The following is a 20,534-nucleotide window of genomic DNA, read 5'->3' as shown; positions in this document are numbered from 1 at the left end:
CGAAATTACAGTCGTTACAAGGGGTTCGTCCTTTGAGGTATACCGAAGGAAGAATTGTAAACGATCGACGATTTTGGTTGAGCCGAACGGGAATTACACTGAATGAAAGAAAAGTGAATATTTATAAGCCTAAAACTGTCATCTTTGCCCGAGTATCCATGGCAGCATAATTATAAAGCATCTTGAGGTTTACAAAACAATAGGCAATAAAACGTGCCTGATCCATAAACAAATGGCTTGTTTTGTTTCGGGAAAGAAAAGACCAATACAGTAAGTGTAATAAGTTCTCCGCTTGATTGCTTTATAAACGTCACAGTGTCAATAACCGCAATCTCTAGCGAAGTCAGAACGTTTGTTTGATTAGTAGATGCGTGTCTAGCTAAGTCGCGAAGATCTGAGTCTCTGACCTGTTTTCCTTGCTTCTTCAGCAAACGTTAAGCTGGTAAAAGTGAGATATAACTTGCGATGGGATTGTAGATGAATTTTAACGTACCTATACTGGTTGTATGCGCTGTTTTCGCTTGGACGCCCAACACCGAAGGTACGTATAAATATAATATTATTAGCTAGTTGTTATGTTTGTTTTAATCCTATTTCGAATTTCTTAGGACTTGCTAAGGGTTTTTTGATATCAAGACACACGAATTTGCTTTGAAACTTGCCGCGTAACCAAATATCGAGTACAATCAATCTGCTTTCTGCTTCACTGGCTTTAGACTTTTAGATTTCACAAGTGTGCAAGCATTAAAAATGCTCAAACACTGAAAAACCCAAGCGTGGACATAAGGATTAGAATGAGTTTTGAACTTTGTGCTTTAATAATTACACTTGTGTTTCCCACTCTTCTGCCTGTTTGTTGGCCGGAATCTTGCATGGACCTGCGCTAAAACGGTTGCTTCGTTAACCAGTGACTTAGTGACAGGTTCATCAATGGCTAGCGTGGATCACATCACGGTAGTTCTTTCGTATTGAAATATTTCTTGCTGAAGTCAAAAATTTCGCTCGGGTGAGTCATTTGAGTGATCAAGAGCATATTTTCAATACATGTATTGATCCTGTACGTCAGCTGGGCATTGTGATTACAGGTTCCAACATGAATAATTTAACCAAATCAAAAATGTAAGATTTCATCAGATGGCGCTTCGAGTCGCAAATAGAGTTTTAGCAGGAAGGTGAACTTGCAAAAGTTTAATCACGACTTTGTGTGGCTGTTACTTGGCGAAGTAGCTTAAAGGTCGGCACACACGAGGGGGCTAGTCGCTGCGACTAAGCTCTGTAACAAATCGCGGGAACAAGTCCCATCGTGTGAACTAGCCATTTTAAACACAAAATCTAGTCGCAAGGACTAAAAGTTGGTCCCTGCGACTAGTCGCACTTATTCAAACTAGTTTGAATTTTTTGGGACAAGTCCCTGCGACTTGTTCTCAAAACGCTTCGTGTGAACTGTCCCTGCGACCAGTCCCTTCGTGTAAATTCTTCAGGGGACAGGTTGCAGGGACTATGGTCCCCTCGTATGTGCCGACCTTTTAAAGATTCAGTTTTCTTTCCATGGAAGTGCGCAAGAACTTGAAAGCGTTCACAGAAATGTTTTTATCAAGGCCAACACGCTGCAGTTGTAACCCCTAGTAGATTAGCCCCTAACCAAACGGTAAGGGGCTAATGGACTTGGTGCTGTGAGACCGGATAGCGAAACGCCAGGTTGCTGTTCTACATGGGTGCAAAGTTTCATGATTCTGGCTGCAGTTCCAGTATCGTTGAGCAGCTTTCCAGTCAACTTGACTAGAAATGTGACTACTGTGACTGAAACAATTTATCTACTTTCTTTCAACCTGTCTTTCATGCATCTTGTCTCAAAAATATAATAGTTGCAAACTCAGTGTTGTTTCATTTATTGATCAATATGTGCAGCGCCAGTTACTCAAACAAGTTAAAGTAGCCCAGTTTAACCTTTGTAGAGGCACACTCGTCACTGTGAATGACAGTTAGGGTCGACACGCACTAGGAGACATGTTGCAGGGTTATGAAGCAAGAACATGCTGCAGCGACAGTTTTCCTTGTGTGACATGCCCGTTTTTGCAAAGCAATTCTGTTGTGGGGACAAAATTTTGTTCCCTCTATATGTTGCTTGAAATTCATGCAGCTGGTTTGAATTCGTGCGTCATGAAGCAGGGACGAAATGACCTCAGTTTTCAATGCGGCATCGTGTGTACTGCTATTGCAAACTGCCCCTGCTACAACAAAGCAATGAATCAATATCCGCTTCGTTTGTACCAGTTTGCACACTGGCCTTCCATGCGTCTTAGCCGCACACGAAAGGTTTGTCCCTGCTTCACATCTCCACAACATGTCCCGAAGTATGTGCCGATCAACGCCCTCTCAGTTCTTGCTAAGCTTTGTAACACCCTCAGCCTTGCAACTCAGTGCATTATGTTATGCCACTTGACAGTTGCTAAGCGTTGTATAAAAGGATATCAAGCTAGTAAAACAGTTCAAGTAGTGCAAACGTTTCACATTTTTGAGATTCAAAATTAAACAGACTTACTTGAAAGTCAGTAGAACTTTGATTTTCTCAGCTATCTTTCAAAACCGACAAAAAGACTGATGCCTTAAATGCGTCGTGTAGCACCATTCTTTCGAAACCTTTCACCCCTCCAGTGACGTGCAACGTATTTCACGTTGCTAAATAAACTACCAGTCAGGGAAACTTAGCTAGGCAGCCTTCTAATCTTTACAAAAGTGTCAACAGCTTACACATTTTTTCTCTAAGGACCTTTAAGCGATGCACTGCGAGCAGTTGGTTTCTTCTAATTTTCTCTTTCGTTCGGCTTAAGAGAAACCAAATGCTCTCGGGGCATTTAAGCTATGGTGATCGAGCTTCAAACTATAATTATGTACACCGTGTCTAATAAGTCTTTCTCTTGAACTAATCCGCCAGCAGTGTCAAATTCAAAGGCCTTCAAATCTCACTGATTCGACCAAGACACTGATTGCAAGAACACGTGAACTATGTTCAACTAAATGTAAAAAAAAATCGGCCATATAATCGACAAAAGAGGGACATATAAAGTCTAAATGGATAATCTCATTGAGCTCTGTTCAAAGTTTTTTTGTTCTTGTTTCTCGAATTTACAGCCCTCAAAGACTCTCAAAAGAAGTTATGAAGCTGAATGTCTTAGCGTCAAATTTGTATTAATTTTTCGTCTATATTGATACCTCTCGTTTGTCTTGTTTAGGTGCCGCTCCTGTGTTCAGTCCCAGCTCTTACAGCGGCACAGTCGATGAAAATGTGCCCACGGACACTACAGTCAGCGGAATCACCCTGTCAGCGTCAGACAGTGATGGCGATAACATTACATACTCAATAATAAGTTCAGCGGGGCCGTTTAAACTGAGTGGCGATGGACTTAGCGTGCTAACTAATGGATTGATTATAGACTTCGAGTCACAGAACTCTTACTCGCTAACTGTCCAGGCTGAGGCCGCAGGTAAGCATGGGAACGTGCAATGACGAAACAGAAACTTCAACTCTGACTCAGAGGAACCTGGGAACAATATCTTAGTGTTGTGCGTCACAGGACTGGGTACAAGCATGCTCTCTAATGCCCTTATTTTACGGGAAATTGGTGAAAGATCGTGTTTCCATTAAACAATTAGATTATGATTGACTATCACGTGATTTCTATCACGTGGTAGTTGACTCGGGCTGCGTCCTCGTCAACTATCATGCATAGAAATCGAGAGCAAATAATCTGATTGTTTTAGTATATATTTACCAGTCGTTCAAACAGCGGCCGTGATTTTGTTAACAACCGCACACTGCTAAGCTACTCACTATCTATCACAGAATAGATAGTGAGTAGCGTTGCCAATCAGAGAACGGCATTCGTGATAGAACGCTAGTAGATTTATACTAAAACTCGATAGGAAAACAGAACTAGCAAGAGCTGTTCCCTCACCGTACAAAAGATAAACGACCCAAACTGTGCCCCAGTCCCTGAAACGTGTAGCTACCCGTTTCTATCTGGGACCAATATAAACAGAAGCGTTGAAAGTTCACTGAAGAAAATGTATCATGAGCGTGAACCAATTGGCCTAAAACATTAGATTGGGTTGCACCAGTTCTGTCCATCTCTCCGTCATGCAACGCCACCCTGTCGGGAGAGAAGCTCCCCTCTCTTCCGAGAGCGTAGCGTAGTCTCCTGTTTGAAGTTAAGCAATAGACCTTTCCGCGTTCAACAAACAATGGCGCCGAGTCGAGGTCAGGGTTGACAAAAATACAACAAATCACTGGCGGATCCAGACCTTAAGCTAAGAGGGGGGGTGGCGGGCGGTTTTGTTTTGCTTGCCCAGCCGGCTTTTCTTCTTTCTGAGATTTTTTCCTTTTTTATCCAAAATAAGGGGGGGCCGGGCCCCACGGGCCCCTCCCCTGGATCCGCCACTGCAAATGTATGAAAATGTCCACCCCAACCTCGCTCTGGTACGCATACTATTGTTCTTATAGCCTCTTCCAGGCTTCTTTCAGTTCGTATAGCCTCTTTCAGTCAGTTCAAGTAACTTAGTTGTGGCGCTGCGGGAAAATCGGCGCGCGAAAAAAATAAAAAGCGCGGCGAGAGGAAGCAAAAGAACGCCTGTGGGTAACCTTAACAAAAGGTCGCCGCGCTTTTCTTATTTTTTTCGCGCGCCGTTTTTCGTGCTGCGCCGCAACTAACTGAACGTCTGTAAGAGGCTATTGTTCGTATGCACCGAAAGTGGAATGCGGGAAAGGTATTGTTTGTCAGACCACTTGATATGAAAGGACGTGTTTCCAAACTGTCTTTCTTCTGCTTCAGGTGATACAACAACAGCTAGTGTGACAATTACTGTGAACGATGTTAACGAAGCCCCTAGCTTTACGCTTTCTTCGTACAGTGGTGAAATAGCAGAGAACAGTGCTAATGGAGTCGATATCATTACTATAACTGCTACGGACCCTGATGGCGGTGATACGCTGACTTACAGCCTCTCGGGCTCGGGTGAGTTTTGATTTCACCATGCTAAGGGGTCGACCATTTGACTTTTCAGTTTTGAGGGAGGGGTGGGTGATTTCGAAATACAATATCCTGCAAGCATACTAGTGACCAAATGATCTCTTGTTTTCAATCCAGGTTCATCGTTGTTTAACGTGCTTAGCAATGGAATCATAGAAGTAGCCGCAAGCCTCGACTTTGAGACAGATACCAGCCATTCTCTGACACTGACGGCAACAGACTCTGGCTCCCTAAACGACACCACTGGGGTTGTAATCTCAGTCACTGATGTTAACGAGAGTCCCTCGTTCACTGGCGCACCGTATTCTACTACGATTGCAGAAAACGACGCCGCAGCGAGTGTTGTGACTGTTGCTGCGACTGACCCTGACGGTAAATTGCTTTAGAAGAAAACGTTAACTATGGAACTCACGCTTGCTCTGTGTAGAGGCATGGTGGCCTCATGGTTAGTGCGCTCGTCTCCGGATCGAGCGGTCTGGGTTCGAGTCCTGCCCGGGGACATTGCGTTGTGTTCTCGGGCAAGACACTTTACTCTCACAGTGCCTCTCTCCACCCAGGTGTATGAATAGGTACCGGAAAACTTAATGCTGGGGGACAACCCTTGGATGGACTAGCATGTTATCCAGGAGGAGTAGGAATACTGCTGCTTGTCTCATGATACATAAGCTGAGATATGTGCATTAGGCTATTTAAAAACGGCTTACGTAGATTCGAGTTTACCTAATTTTCTGAGGTCCTCCAAGCTTTTTCTCGTGTTTGTATCAGACCATGTAAATATGCCTGCCATATTCTTCTTTCCTACTGCAAAGGCTTTCGCTAGTTAATCTTGGATTAACAAGAACTTTCACCCTTAGCAGACTCGGTGGCCCATTTGTTAGACGATGAATTCCATATCAAGAGGTCTGAGACATTCGTGTCCTGTCCGAGGTCGTTGTGTTTTGTTCTTTGACAAAAACCCGTTCCCTTCAGAGTACGGTCGAATCGCTTGGAAGACCTGGCAAACTGAATGCTTTGAACTGAATCATCTTGCGATGAACTGGTTGGAGGGCTTAAGGGGGGGGGGGGGGGAGGGGGAATACTCCCAGTTAATTACCATCGAAAGAAACTGAACTGGAGACACCGTTTGAGGGGGTCAATGTGACTCAAACACTGACCTCACGCCATTATATTTTATATTTCAGGAGATACAGTTACCTATTCTCTATCCGGCGCCAAAAGTTCCGACTTCACCATTCACGCGTCTAGCGGCGTGGTCACCCTTAACAACGCGCTCAACTACGAGTCACGCTCTTCCTACTCGCTTACTGTCACGGCATCCGATGGTAACGGTCACGGTAACGGCAGCGTGGCCTCAACATCATTGACAGTTACGGTGACCAATCAGAATGACGCGCCAGTCTCCCTCAGTAGCTCGTACTCGGCTACTATCGCAGAGGACGAACCCAGCGGGACAAATGTGTTGAAAACCGGAGCCTCCGATGAAGATGGACACGGTATCTTGTTCTCCTTGTCGGGCAGCTCCGATTTCACAATTCTTAACTCGGGTATGATTCGGATCAAGTCAGGAGTTACTCTCGATTTCGAAACACAAGACAGTTACAATTTAACGGTGACTTTCTCCGATGGTGCAGCGAGCGACTCGAAGTTCGTCTCCATTAGTGTTCTGGATAAAAACGACGCGCCAACGCTGCCGAGCTCTCCCTACTCGACGAGCGTCTCCGAAAATGTATCGGTTGGCACGAGTGTTTACGATGTGGACGCGAGTGATCAGGATGGCGATTCGCTGACGTATTCGTTGTCGGGATCGGGTGTGACGCATTTCACGATAGACTCTGGTACAGGAATTGTGACAACCACTCAGAAATTGAACTATGAAGATACGACTTCATACTCCTTGACTGGTGAGCTTATCATCACTAAGGCAAATTAGAAGTTATGCAATAAAGAATTGTCGGAACAAAGAAAGCTATCTCTATATAAAACTACTTAGCCCCTGTATCAGTTTACTTATTTGTCGTGCCTAACTTATCTTAATACTCGCTCGCTCGACTCCTAAGAATTCAGTTTACTTCATAACCACTGAAATGTGTTCAAACTAGCCAATAAAAAGGACGGCGTTTTGTATCCGTATTAACCAAATGCAGTCTGTGAACTTGCAGACGTTTTTTAAAGTGTATATCGTGTTACAATATTATTATTGACAACCACCGTTATCAAATTAACTGGAGGGCAAGTCCGCAGGTCAGCAGTCTCTTATACGTTCCACGCCCGCTTTTTATAGAATAGTTTATCACGCAGCTCTAGCTTTATTCTTTTAATCAAGGTTTCGCACACAAGATTGCATAAGCAACCGTTTTCGTCCTTTTGTCTTAAAGAATTTCCCGCATTTTTTTTTAAGTTAGTTTATTTATTTCTATCACTTTCAGCTAGTGAATAAGTCAATTAGGAGTATATATGGTTATCGGTGATTTGTAAGGGCAACGCAACAGAAGTGTTGGAGGTTTGTTAGCTATTAAACAATTAGATTATGAGCCCGAGATTTCAATCGCGTGATAGTTGACGATCACGCGATAGAAATCGAGAGCTATAAATAATCGAATTGTTTTAGTATAAATCTACTAGTTGTTCAAAACTCTATCTAAATCCTCATTATAGACACTTCGAAAACGCCAAGAAGCGGCCGTCATTTGTTAACAAGGGCACACTGCTACGCTACCCTCTCTCTATCAGAGAACGGCATTCGCGATAGAACGCTAGTAGATTTATACTAAAATGAAATAGCATCATGGATTCGTGACATGAATCCAAGCCAGGGGCTGTAGAAATATTCCTAAGCGCTTCGGGTTGGGGATCGCGGAAACCCGAGCTGTTCAACTACCTAGGCTTGAAAAAAGACTTATACCTCATTATAACTCATTTTATTCTTGCCATTTCCTCCATAGTGCACGTTTCTGACGGAAATGGCGGCCGCGCATCTACCAGCCTTACAATCACGGTCACTGACGCCAATGATTCCCCAGAATTCCTTGGTGCACCGTATGCTGCTGCTATTGATGAAGGCCTGTCAAGTGGATTTACACTGCTCACAGCGTCTGCGATCGATGATGACAGCGGAGACACGCTGACATACAGTCTTTCTGGTATCAATAATGCCGACTTTGCGATCGCAAGCAACTCTGGTCTTATAAGTACTATAAAGAGCTTAGATTATGAAACTGTGACCTCATACGCGCTGACAGTTTCGGTGACTGATGGTAAAACCACTATCACGACGTCTTTGACTATTACCGTCAATAACAAGAATGATGAGCCTGCGTTTACTAACGCACCTTACTCAGCAGCTGTTGATGAAAATGACGCAGGCGCAGTCGTGTACACCGTGAGTGCATCCGACCAGGATACCGCTGACAGCTTGACGTTTTTCCTTGCGGGCTCAGGTTCAGCTGATTTCGTATTAGATTCCTCTACAGGCGCTATAACACTCGCTCGCGCCCTTGACTATGAATCTAGATCCTCATATTTTTTATCGTTAACAGTTTTAGATGACAACGGAGGTAGCGCCACAACGAACCTTAACGTGTCAGTCAACAACTTAAATGAAACACCAAGTTTTCTAACGACACCATATAGTGTGAGCATCGCTGAGAATCTTCAAACAGGAACCCATGTCATTCAAGTGGTAGCGACTGATGAAGACAGCGGTGATTCTTTGAGTTACTCCCTAACTGGAACAAACAGCAGTCATTTTGCAATCTCCTCCTCGACAGGCCTGGTGACTACTACGCAACCACTGGACCAAGAAACCGTAGGCTTGTATACGCTGAGTATCAGTGTAACAGACGGTGACTCGTTTGCCACTGAGGCCCTGTCAATCACAGTGATTGACACAAACGACGCGCCAACTTTCACCAACGCACCGTACAACGTAAGCGTGGTGGAAAACGACGCCGCCGCCGCGGTTCACACAGTTAGCGCTACGGATGAAGACAGTGGCGATTCCTTGACATTTACACTATCCGGAACCGGAAGTATTGACTTTTCTATTAACCCATCCACGGGCGTGGTCACGTTAACACGTGCTTTGGATTTTGAGACCACACCCGCGTACTATCTTACCATCAGAGCCTGTGATTCAAACATGGGCGTGGCTACGACAAGCTTAAACGTGACAGTTGTCGATCAGAATGACTCGCCCCAGTTCGTCAGCACGCCATATAGCGTGAACATCGGTGAAAACCTCCCCGTCGGGACCACCGTGATAAAAGTTTTTGCTATTGATGATGATCCCTCAGACACGCTGACATACAGTCTGTCCGGAGCTAATAGCGGTCACTTTAATATCGGCTCAAATACGGGAGTTATAACCACGGTGCAAGGACTCGACAGGGAAAATATCAGTTCTTATTCCCTGAACGTGTCCGTATCAGACGGCAGCGTGACAGTTAATGAAGGGATAACTATCAGCGTTGATGACCTCAACGACGCTCCAACGTTTTCTAACGCACCTTACAACGCAAGTGTGAACGAAAACGTCAACAGCGGAAACGTTTTTACGGTAAGCGCCACAGACGAAGATGGCGATACAGTAACGTTCAGCTTATATGGAGTAGGAAGTGAGCTGTTCTCGATTCACGCTAATACTGGAGTTGTGTCTTTAGACGACGCACTTGATTATGAAACAGTCAGCGGTTACACGCTAACAGTCCGAGGGAGTGATAGTAATGGGGGAGTGGCGATTACGTCATTGTATGTTGACGTTGTCAATCAAAATGATGACCCAGTCTTTCTTGGCACTCCTTATAGCACGAGCGTTGGTGAGGATGCTAGTATTGGAAGCACTGTATTGGTTTTAACAGCGTCAGATCAGGACGGTGATTCGTTGACGTTTAGTTTGACTGGCAGCAGTGATTTCAACATTGGATCAGCCACAGGGATCATAACAACGAGTCAGGTATTTGAATTAACCGTATCAGTTATAATTATAAGTGTAAAACTGTTTCTTGGAGAAAGGTATTAGTTTGTAGGCTGCGATGGCGGGCAAGTCGACGTTTTGAGCTTTAGCCCCCTGCGAGGGCCTCCCAGGCGTTTAGGGGGAAAAATGGATACTTTTGGGTTTAATTTGAGGGAACAAGGGTTATCTTTGCTTTAAAAGGGAACTTTGACGAAAAAAATTAGGGAGCAATAAAGTTAATTAATAGGGAACAGGAAGAAAAAGCGAAATTTTCAAGGAAACAAGATAACATGCTACCCCCCCCCCCCTCGGGAGGGTCCCTTTTTAAAGTAAATCACGCTACTCTTACGAAAAACCAAAGCTCTAAACGTCAGCTTCAACTCAACAGGACTTTTAATTTACCTTTATCAACTTCGAGTTGATCATTGGCTAGTTTGATGGATAGTTAACCATGAGTGAGAACTCAGCCATGCACTTGTTGATCCATTTAAATAAAGTAGAATGATGTAATTCAGTCCGGGGGGGGGGCGACTTTCAGAGGTACCTTCGAGTGCTCACGCTTTTAAACGAAATTAGCCAGAAGCGGAAATTTTCAAGGTATAGCCAAGTTGAAGGGTATAGCCAGTGAAGTTAAATACAACGATAATTTAAAGATGCAAGTCGCTCGCGACTGCTAGTGATCTGGTAAAAGCTTGTTTGGGAGATACAGTAAGTAATCTTTACCATGGCAGTTACATTTTCCAAAAACAGCCAGAGCTTCGTTCCTTCTTTAAAGTTCTCATCTGATATAAAATGTACCTTCTACTTTGTGATAAAACAGGATTTATTTCTACATAATTTATTTAGAATTTAATTTATTTGGCTACAAATTTATTCAAGTTGTTTTTTTTACTTGTTACCAGTCCCTAGATTATGAAACAACCAGCTCTTTCTCGCTGACTGTAAATGTCACTGATGGTACAAAGACAGTCTCTCAGCCGCTGACCATCAGTATCCGCGACGTCAATGATGCTCCGTCATTTACAGATGCACCTTACAGTGTTAGCGTGAATGAAAACGAGGCTGCAGGCGCAATTTATACGGTCAGCGCCTCAGATCCAGATTCAGGTAAGTTTTCGAATATGGGTTTAAAAAGGGGCAGTTACTCCAGTGTTTGCAATCCCTACTGATCCTTAATTGTTGTATTACCCAAATTTATTCCGGCCGAGCCAGGTGTTCAACAAAGCCTGTCTCATCATAAAATTAAGTTAGCATATTTATGCATTTGTCTGTGTTTACATTTCTGTTTGTTTTTCCCTGCATTATGAACTCAAGCATTCGAATTTCTTCAAGCATTTCTTCAATTTGTCTGTAATCACACAGCAGCCGACAATCTGCTTTTCAATCTGCTCGAACTGCGTTTTTAAGAACAATCCACAAACAAATCGGACTTTACCTCGGCCAGACTGAAGTTCTCGAGGACTAGTCTTTTTGAAGATCGGGAACAACGACGAAAAGGTGTAATGGCAATACGTTAATAGGGCCAAATTCGAGAGAAAGTACCAATTTTTTCTGACTTTGATGTTGCATGTCTTTCGGTGTTTCTTCGTTGTCCTGTTTTAGGTTTATAGTAATCCCATGAAAGACTTTTCAAGCGTTTCAAAACAGGCAAACTAGTTAAAGCCCGTCAACGCTAAAAGAACAGAGTCACCAAGAATCACCAAGCATCAGGGCTGCTTATAACGATACTATCCTTGTCAAGTTCTGTACCGGTGTGCAATGTTTCGCAGTATGTCCATGATAGCGTGTCGAATGTGTCTCATTTTCCAGCAGTAAATCACAGGGTTTAGAGATGAATTAAGAAATACCAAAGTCCACGAGTAAATTGTAGACTTCATGACGGTAAGATGAGGACCTTGGATTACCCTGGCAGCCAAAATAACATAGCGAGGCAGGTAACAAATCAAGAACGCAAGATATACGTAAAATAAACCCGCAACGGACTTTTTAAGGCGCGCAAAATTTACCACGTTTCCATTTTGGGCAGCTTGTTGTGCTTCTTGTGGTTGTAGAGCTTGAATTTGGTCCTTGTGACGCCGTAAAACTAAATAAATCTTCCAATAAATAAATGTCGTCGCAAGAATACAAGCCACAGCGATAAAAGGAAGAATCGCAGAAACAATACGGGAATGAGAAAAATGCATTGAAGAAGTGAATAAACTAAAAATCCATATTGAGATCACAACTGTAACAACACGCTTGTGAGTTACAAGTTCCTGGTATCGGAGATGAAGATGAATCGCCAAGAATCGTTCTATACTTATGGCAACAACTGTAAGATACGACGTTGTAGCAAATAATCGTACAGGGAAGAAAAATGCGTTGAACGCGGTGCAGGAAGGTAAGATTAGCCGAGACCATCTCACCAGAAGCCAGATGTAAAATGGCTCGCTCAACAGACCAACACCAAGATCAGAAACAGCCAGGCTCAGGAGTAATGTTTTCAAAGGTTTTAGCAACGAGGATGTTTTTCGTATCGCATAGATTGTGACAATGTTCAGCATGGTAGCTGTGTAGGACAGAAAACTGTTAAAGACGCAATTAATGATGTAGGTCGATTGGAGGTCTTCAACATCGGAGATCGCGGGAGCGATCTGCAGCAAAATGTCGCAAGTTGTCTTAGTCATAACTTCAACTTGTTGAGGTCTTTTCAGAACACTGAGAAATAATTTCTATCAACGTTTTTTACCCGGAACGACGGGCATATGCTTCGTCCCCGCTCTCGAAAGAGTTTGAAAGGAGAGCTGATTTCTAGTTGATTCACTCGCTTGAAACGCAGTTTAATTTTCCTGATAGCTGATGATAAAAACAGATCAAATAACGAGTTCAATGTTTACAGTACTTGGGCTGTCCGACATTTTACTCCCATACGCTGAATAAGTCGACGACTGAGAATAATTTGAATAAAACCAAGACTTTCTGAAATTACATACTTTAAATCATCAATGGAAGACTTTGCAGTTGTCAATCATGAGTCTATTAAATTGAATCCTGTCGGCCATCTGTACCTACTAAAGTTTTGCAGGCTTTTGAAAATAAAACCTCCAACTGTTATGAATTTCTGGTGAAAGACCGATATCCTTAAAGCATTTGTTCGATCAGAATGATAGAAGTGAGCACAAAATGTGTTGCCCAAAGAAAAACATCATATATATATTATGGCGAAACTGAAAGACATAACTTCATAATATGTGCCTTAAAAGGCGTTTCATAGAAATGTTCAATGGATCTTACATACAGCTGCCGGCAAGTTCATCCGTGGACAAAAGCCATTGTCATAACTCAACCCCTTGCTGATAGCTACCCGAATTTGATTCGTTCTTTCACGAATGCCGTTCTCTGAATGGCTACTCTACTCACTATCTATTCACTTGTAAGTAGTGAGTAGTCCAGCAGAGTGCGCTTGTTATAACTTGACGGCAGCTTTTTTGCGTTTTCGAAGTGTCCGTAAAGAGGATTTAGATAAAGTTTTGAACGACTAGTAGATTTATACGAAAACAATTATTTGCTCTCTTTTTTAATGCGTGATAGAAATCTCGAGCTCATAATCTAATTGTTAAGTTTAATAACAGTGCTATTGTTCGGGAATTGGCAAACAGGCCGATGTACTAATATATGTGACAGTTACAAGGATCTTTGATATTTATTCTGGAGAAGAGAATGGCTGTAAACAGAAGTACTCGATCTTACCCAATTTTTGGTTTTAGGTTTGAAAATTGCAACAGCATATTCGTTGAAATTACATCCAACATTGTTTTAGGTCAAATTAATCTCAACGTCTTTCTCAGAGGCCGCGATCCTTTCGGTCAGCATCAAGAAGTCGAGAAAAAATCTTAAGAAATCTGAAACAAAATCTAAGAAGAATCGGAAGGTGAGCCAGCATTAGTTACAGCGGTTGTTCTCTCTACGCATGTTGAGAACCATTACTGAACTTGAACGCACGCGCACAGTCAAACCGGAAACAAGGTTTTGTGGTTCTGTCCGGAGCGCCGCGCTTCCGGTTAGCTCTGACTCAAAATGCGCGGGGTTTAGGTGCGAGATTGAATGAGCCCAGAAAACAAGCGTGGACAACATTTCCGTGGTCAGGCAAATCGTCCAGACTTTATAATTACAATTCCGTAGCAATGAAAATCGCATGAAAGAAAACCTTTGTGTTAACTTCATTCTGCAGCGGTGTCATCTACCTTACCTTTACTTCGACCAGGCGTTCTCATTATAGCTCAATATAAAACTTTTTTCACGCGACTCCACTTCAGCCATGTTGGTGTTCCATTATAATGAAACGGTGGCCATGTTGTTATCCCAAACCAATGGACCTTTTTGGCGATACGGCGGCCATTTTGAATTCTATTGTTTCAAATAGCTATTATTTGCCCCCTAAGCATCCCATAATAGACATTTGAAAATTCAAAATGGCCGCCGTATTGCCGATAAGGTCCATTCTGTTGCAGCTGTACTCTTCTCTTATGTAAACGCTTTCTTTTGTTTTATTACAATGGCATGGTTGTTGGCCACGTGAGTAAATTGTCCTAAACTTTCTTTGCGATTATTTCTTAGACCAGATATTAACACAGTCTTAAACCTTCATTTCTAGGTGATATCGTCACGTTTCTACTCTCCGGCCCAGGAAGCGCCGACTTCTCCATTCATCCAACCAGCGGCATCGTGTCAATAAGCCATGCGCTAAACTACGAGTCTATTGCGTTCTACCTTTTAACAGTCACCGCTTCTGACAAAAACAGCGGCATGGCACAAACCACACTCAATGTGACAGTTGTCGATCAAAATGACGACCCCGCCTTCGTTAGCGCGCCATTTACGGCTCAAGTTGATGAGAACCTAGTCAGCGGTTCTACGGTTTTGAAGCTCACCGCGACTGACCAAGACGTGGATGACTCACTGACCTTTAGCATCGCAGGCACGAATTCCGGTCATTTTGCTGTATCTTCCACAGGACTTATAACAACGACTCAAGCTTTAGACTTTGAGACCGTGAATACTTACTCTTTGAACATCTCTGTTTCCGACAGCACAAGCTCTGTAACAGAAGCTTTAACAATCACCGTGCGTGACACGAATGACGCGCCAGGTTTTACCAATGCGCCTTATACTGTCACAGTACCCGAAAACAACGCCAGCGCTGTCGTACACACAATAAGCGCCACCGATGCGGACAGCGGAGATTCGCTAACATTTTTCCTATCAGGGGTAGGCAGCGGCGATTTTTCCATCTTGTCATCCACTGGTTTGGTATCATTGAACACGGCGTTGAACTACGAACGAAAGTCAAGTTATGTTCTCAGCGTTATCGTTCGTGACGGGAATGGAGGGCAAGCGACGTCGTCTTTGACCGTGACTGTCTCTGATGAGAATGACAGCCCCAGTTTTATAGGGACTCCTTACAGCGTGTCGCTTGATGAAGATGTATCTATCGGAACTATAGTGTTGCAGGCATCTGCTATTGATGAAGATTCTTCTGACAACCTGACATACAGCTTGTCCGGGACGAACAGCTCAGATTTCAGCATTGCCGCAGCCTCTGGTATTATAACGACCGCTGTTACCCTTGATTACGAATCTGTTAGCTCTTATTCCTTAACAGTTGTTGTATCAGACGGAGTAGACTCGATCTCTCAAGCTGTCACCATTAGCATCACTGACAAAAATGACGTTCCTACCTTTGTAGCCGCGCCTTACTCCATCACCGTCGCAGAAAACACTACCACAAGCTCATTGCTCACTGTAAGTGCCTCTGACCAGGATACTGCAGACACATTAAACTTTCTTCTCTTGGGATCTGGTAGCGAGTTGTTTTCGATCCACTTGACGTCTGGAGTGGTTGCCTTGACTACAGCATTGGATTACGAAGTAACGTCACTTTACACTCTAACTGTCCGTGTGTCTGACAGTAATGGTGGAGTCGCGACCACTTCTTTGACTGTCACTGTCTCGGATGTTAACGACTCTCCCCAGTTTCTCGGCACGCCTTACTCGGCCACCATCAGCGAGAATCTTTCCAGCGGAAGTAACGTCATTAAAATTACTGCCATAGATGCAGACGGCGACTCTTTAACCTACAGCTTATCGGGAACAAACAGCGGACATTTCCAGATGTCATCGTCTTCCGGTCTCATTGAGACCAGTCAAGAACTTGATTACGAAACAGTAAACTCGTACTCTTTGACCGTTAGCGTCAGTGACGGAACTTTAAACATCACTGCAGGCTTAACTATCACTGTAACAAACATCAACGATGCACCTTACGTCACGAATCTACCCGCTAACGTCACTGTTGTCGAGAATGACGTCACGGCAGCTGTGATTGACGTCAACGCTACAGATCCCGATGATGACAATATCACTTTTACTTTAAGCGGAACCGGAAGTGATGACTTCGTAATGAATTACGCCACTGGGCTTATAACTTTGAGCGTGCCGCTGAATTATGAGCTGCAGACGCTTTATTCGCTGACTGTACGCGTGTCTGATGGGATAGGAGGCGTAACTGCAGCGTCACTCACTGTCATAACTGTCAACCAAAATGATGCGCCTGTCATTTTAGGCGCTCCATACACTACAAGCATTGAAGAGAGTTTGAACGCTGGAAGTGTAGTTTACGAAATAGCAGTATCGGACGAAGACACCAGCGATTCCTTTACATCCACCTTATCAGGAACAAACAGTAATCATTTTGCGATTTCTTCAGTTGGTATTATAGCCACGGTCCAGATACTCGATTACGAGACTGTTCCATTTTATACTCTCACCATAACTGTTTCTGATGGCACAGAAAATGTCAACACAACTTTAACAGTCAATGTTGTGGATACCAATGACTCGCCCCAGTTTACTAACGCGCCGTACACGGTCAGTGTTGATGAGAACGACGCAAGTGCAGTGGTGGGCAATGTTACTGCAGTGGACGTGGACAGCGGTAAGTCATGTGTTTTGAGAAATTATTTAAGATATAATGATAACGCGCCAAATTTTTGAAATAAACAAGAACTCGAATGGTTTGAACTGACACCAAACTTGAAGTAACAACAAACTAAAAATTGCAAAACAGGCGTGGTTAATTACGATTAAGGGTTACGAACGGGAAAGGCAAACTTGAAAAATGTGACCAACTTTTTTCAAGCTGTGGTATCCATGACGCTGCTCCTTTATCTCCTTTAAAATCCTTCACATGAAGCCGTTCCTATTCCGGCCTCCCTATTGATGGATAGCCGCCAATCCAGAGAAATTCAAAGCGAGCAGAGATTTTTTTGCACAAATAAAGAAGCTAATTGCAAATCTTTTCCTAATTTCTGCAGACATGGTAGTGATAAAGTCAGGTTAAAACCACGAATACGGAGTCCAACACATTGAGTTTTGCTGCATTGACCGTTTGCTAATATTGAATTTCTGTCATTAGGTCCAGCGGACACGCTTACTTTTTCACTTTACGGAGCTGCTTGCAGTTCTTTTTCCATTCACTCAAAAACGGGTGTAGTCAGCCTTACACAAGCCTTAGACTATGAACAAGACCCTCAGATCATCCTGACAGTCCAGGTCAGTGACGGCCGCGGAGGACTGGCCACAACTACTATGACGGTGAATGTGAATGACTTGAACGACGCACCCGTGTTCCGAGGCACACCCTATAGCACCTCTGTATGTGAAAATCTCCCGGACAGTACAAGCGTGCTTCCAATCACAGCCACCGATCAAGATAGCAATTACACGCTCACTTACGCGCTATCGGGCACAAACAGCTCTCATTTCCAGATCTCTTCATCTACAGGGTTAATTTTGACCGCGCAGGAACTGGACTACGAAGTCCTGAGTTACTATTCGCTAGTTGTAAGCGTTAGCGATGGCAGCATAACAGTGAGTCAACCGCTGATCATTACCATCACTGACACGAATGATTCTCCGACTTTTTTGGACGCGCCTTACTCGGTACAAGTTAACGAAAATGATATTTCCGCCTTGGGTTTCACGGTTAACGCCTCTGATCCCGACAACGACACGCTGCATTTCACGCTTTCTGGACCACGAAGCTCCCACTTCACGATCCACTCCTTAACTGGCCTAATCACGTTAACGCAGGCTTTGAATTTTGAAGATGTAGCCATTTACGTTTTGACGGTCACTATCTCTGATGGTGAAGGTGGTGTTAACGTTTCGACCCTCACTGTGGAAGTTATCGACCAAAACGACTCGCCTTCGTTTGAGAGTACTCCATTTAGCGCTGCCATCTATGAAAACATCGACATCGGAACACAAGTTGTTCTGGCTTCAGCCTCAGACGAAGATGAAAATTCGACCCTTACGTATGCACTCTCGGGAACAAACAGCTCCGACTTTGTCATCTCTATCACTGGAGTCATATCAACGGCCAGCGAAATCAACTTTGAAAGCTTCAGTTCATACTCATTGACTATCTCAGTTTCGGACGGTACAACAACGGTGGCCACACCCCTAACTATAACAGTCAATGATATCAACGACCCTCCAGTGTTTTTTAATGCATCGTACTCTTTAACAGTGAATGAAGGCGTCACATCTTCTGTTAGTATCTTGCAAGTATCCGCAAGTGATCAAGATAATGACACTATCGTTTACTGTTTTGTTGGGATTACCAGTTCAGATTTCGCTGTTAACAGTGCAAATGGCGTGGTAAGCACTGCTGTGGTTCTAGATTACGAAGAGACGCCGTCTTACGTACTAACCGTGCAAGCGGACGATGGAAACGGCGGGAAAACGCTGTCCAGTATTATAGTGACTCTCACCGACCTTAATGACGAGGCGCCTACATTCAACAGCGCTTCTTACAACGGTCACGTGACTGAAAACGTTGTGATTGGTTCCTCTGTCATGACCGTGACGGCCTCAGATGAAGATGCCGCTGACAGCTTGCTGGCGTACTCACTTTCAGGCACTAACAGTTCACACTTTACTGTGACAAGCAGTGGTTTGATACAAACCGGGAGTAACATTGACTACGAGTCTGTCCAAGGCTACTCGCTGACTCTAACAGCAACAGACAGCGCTAATAACACAGGCACGACCACTATAATAATTACAGTGATTAACGAAATTGATAATGATCCAGTATTTAGCAGTGCATGGTTCAGTGCTAGCGTGGCCGAGGATGTGAGTCCTGGTACGAGTGTTGTTAGGATAACGGCGAGTGACGCGGATCTGGGAGATGTTGTTACGTACGCTTTGTCAGGTGAGTTACTAAGGGCGTGTTTTATTTTGTATTCAGCGTCTGTGTGCGGCTGTGGACGCTTTGCTATCGTGTATACATGTATAAAGTGTAATAAAACTGTAGTGTAAGTGAAATAGAATCACTACGTAGGTCCGTAATGCATACATAGTTATATCTTCATGTACTACTTTTATGAAGATACTATGTTACCGTCTGCGAATCAGTGACTTGTCATAAACCTAGCCACAGATTGAGGTGAACTGAAATCTGTGTTCTAGGGAATAAAAATGTTCGCGTAAAAGCCTCTATTCTTGAATGCTTAAGATATTAAGGAGCCCCACCGTTGAGAATGCACCTCAAAAGATGTAGCCTTAATTTTTCAAGTTTTTCGTTTGCAATCAATCCCAATCTTAAGCATCCATTTTCCTTTTTGGCTCATTATTGCCTAACTGTTTTTATTATTATTATTATTATTATTATTATTATTATTATTATTATTATTTCAAATTTCCTTTGATCTGAGAGTATTGAATTGCACATCTGACTAGATATCGTGCTGGAACTGTTTTAATATTGTAACATTTTATTCTAACACAGGAGCAGACAGTGTTTACTTCACCGTCCATGAAAACACTGGAGTTATTTCTAGCAATGCTCTTCTTGATCGTGAATCACACGACATTTACTCCTTTACCATCACCGCTACGGATTCTGGGGGTCGCAACTCATTGGCTACCGTTAACGTCACGGTTAGTGACGTCAATGATAATAGTCCCGTATGTGGAGAGGCTGTGTACGCGGCGTCAGTAGCGGAAAGCGCGGCTGTTGCTACTTCCGTGATCAGCGTGTCGTGTCCTGATTTGGATTTCAGCTCAAATGGAGAGGTTTGTTGACTCTAATTTTAAAACATGATTCAAAGCTTATGCAGTACGAGGAAAAACTAAAGAAGGATATTTGTATTATCACTGAGCTTTCATGTATTTGTTTAGTCTGTGTATTCAGCGGTTCTTACCGTGAAAGAGCGAATTATTAGTGGCTAGAATTACTTCGCCTCTCGTTTTCACGCATTTTTACGCCATGATTTTGCCATTGCTGAGAAGGATCACAAACAAACTGAACAGACTTGGAGCAGTCCCTATGTTTGTGTCTCTAAACACGTCGCCAAGAATATCTCTGATCCATGGATTCATTTTCATCTCGAAATTGGATCTAGCGTATCAATCATGTTTTACTTCTACGCTATTTTGGAAAGGATTTCCAATTTGAGACAGTGCAAAAATTTTAGATGCATCAGTGTAAATCAGATAAACGATATTCCAAA

At 43.3% G+C, this 20,534-nt stretch overlaps 2 protein-coding genes across 2 annotated transcripts in view; one reads left to right on the top strand and one right to left on the bottom strand.

Annotated features, from left to right (window-relative positions):
- The first annotated feature begins 333 nt into the window (after positions 1–333).
- Positions 334–20,534, top strand: part of LOC110045524 (protocadherin Fat 4-like) — a 42,895-nt gene continuing 22,694 nt past the window's right edge. The window contains exons 1-10 of the mRNA XM_089275926.1: positions 334–541; positions 3,234–3,485; positions 4,830–5,012; positions 5,145–5,399; positions 6,209–6,928; positions 7,970–9,978; positions 10,881–11,085; positions 14,612–16,951; positions 17,432–19,234; positions 19,811–20,097. Of these exons, the coding sequence (XP_089132052.1) occupies positions 478–541; positions 3,234–3,485; positions 4,830–5,012; positions 5,145–5,399; positions 6,209–6,928; positions 7,970–9,978; positions 10,881–11,085; positions 14,612–16,951; positions 17,432–19,234; positions 19,811–20,097 (8,118 nt within the window). The 5' untranslated portion in view covers positions 334–477. The remainder of the gene's footprint in view (positions 542–3,233; positions 3,486–4,829; positions 5,013–5,144; positions 5,400–6,208; positions 6,929–7,969; positions 9,979–10,880; positions 11,086–14,611; positions 16,952–17,431; positions 19,235–19,810; positions 20,098–20,534) is intronic.
- Positions 10,784–12,893, bottom strand: LOC110045451 (adenosine receptor A2b-like). Its single transcript, XM_020751062.2, has one exon. It carries the CDS (start codon positions 12,642–12,644, stop codon positions 11,715–11,717), a length of 930 nt encoding a protein of 309 aa, XP_020606721.2. The 5' UTR covers positions 12,645–12,893; the 3' UTR covers positions 10,784–11,714.

The sequence above is a fragment of the Orbicella faveolata genome, unplaced genomic scaffold, assembly GCF_042242905.1.
Source record: "Orbicella faveolata isolate gen_17 unplaced genomic scaffold, um_ofav_v1 contig_4, whole genome shotgun sequence".
NCBI lineage: Eukaryota > Metazoa > Cnidaria > Anthozoa > Scleractinia > Merulinidae > Orbicella > Orbicella faveolata.
Note: the sequence above shows the minus strand (reverse complement) of the source record. Positions and strands in the feature narration are given on the sequence as shown.

What these genes read in the sequence shown, in the direction of transcription:
- LOC110045451 (XM_020751062.2), bottom strand. Translation starts at nt 12,644, where the DNA reads ATGACTAAGACAACTTGCGACATTTTGCTGCAGATCGCTCCCGCGATC.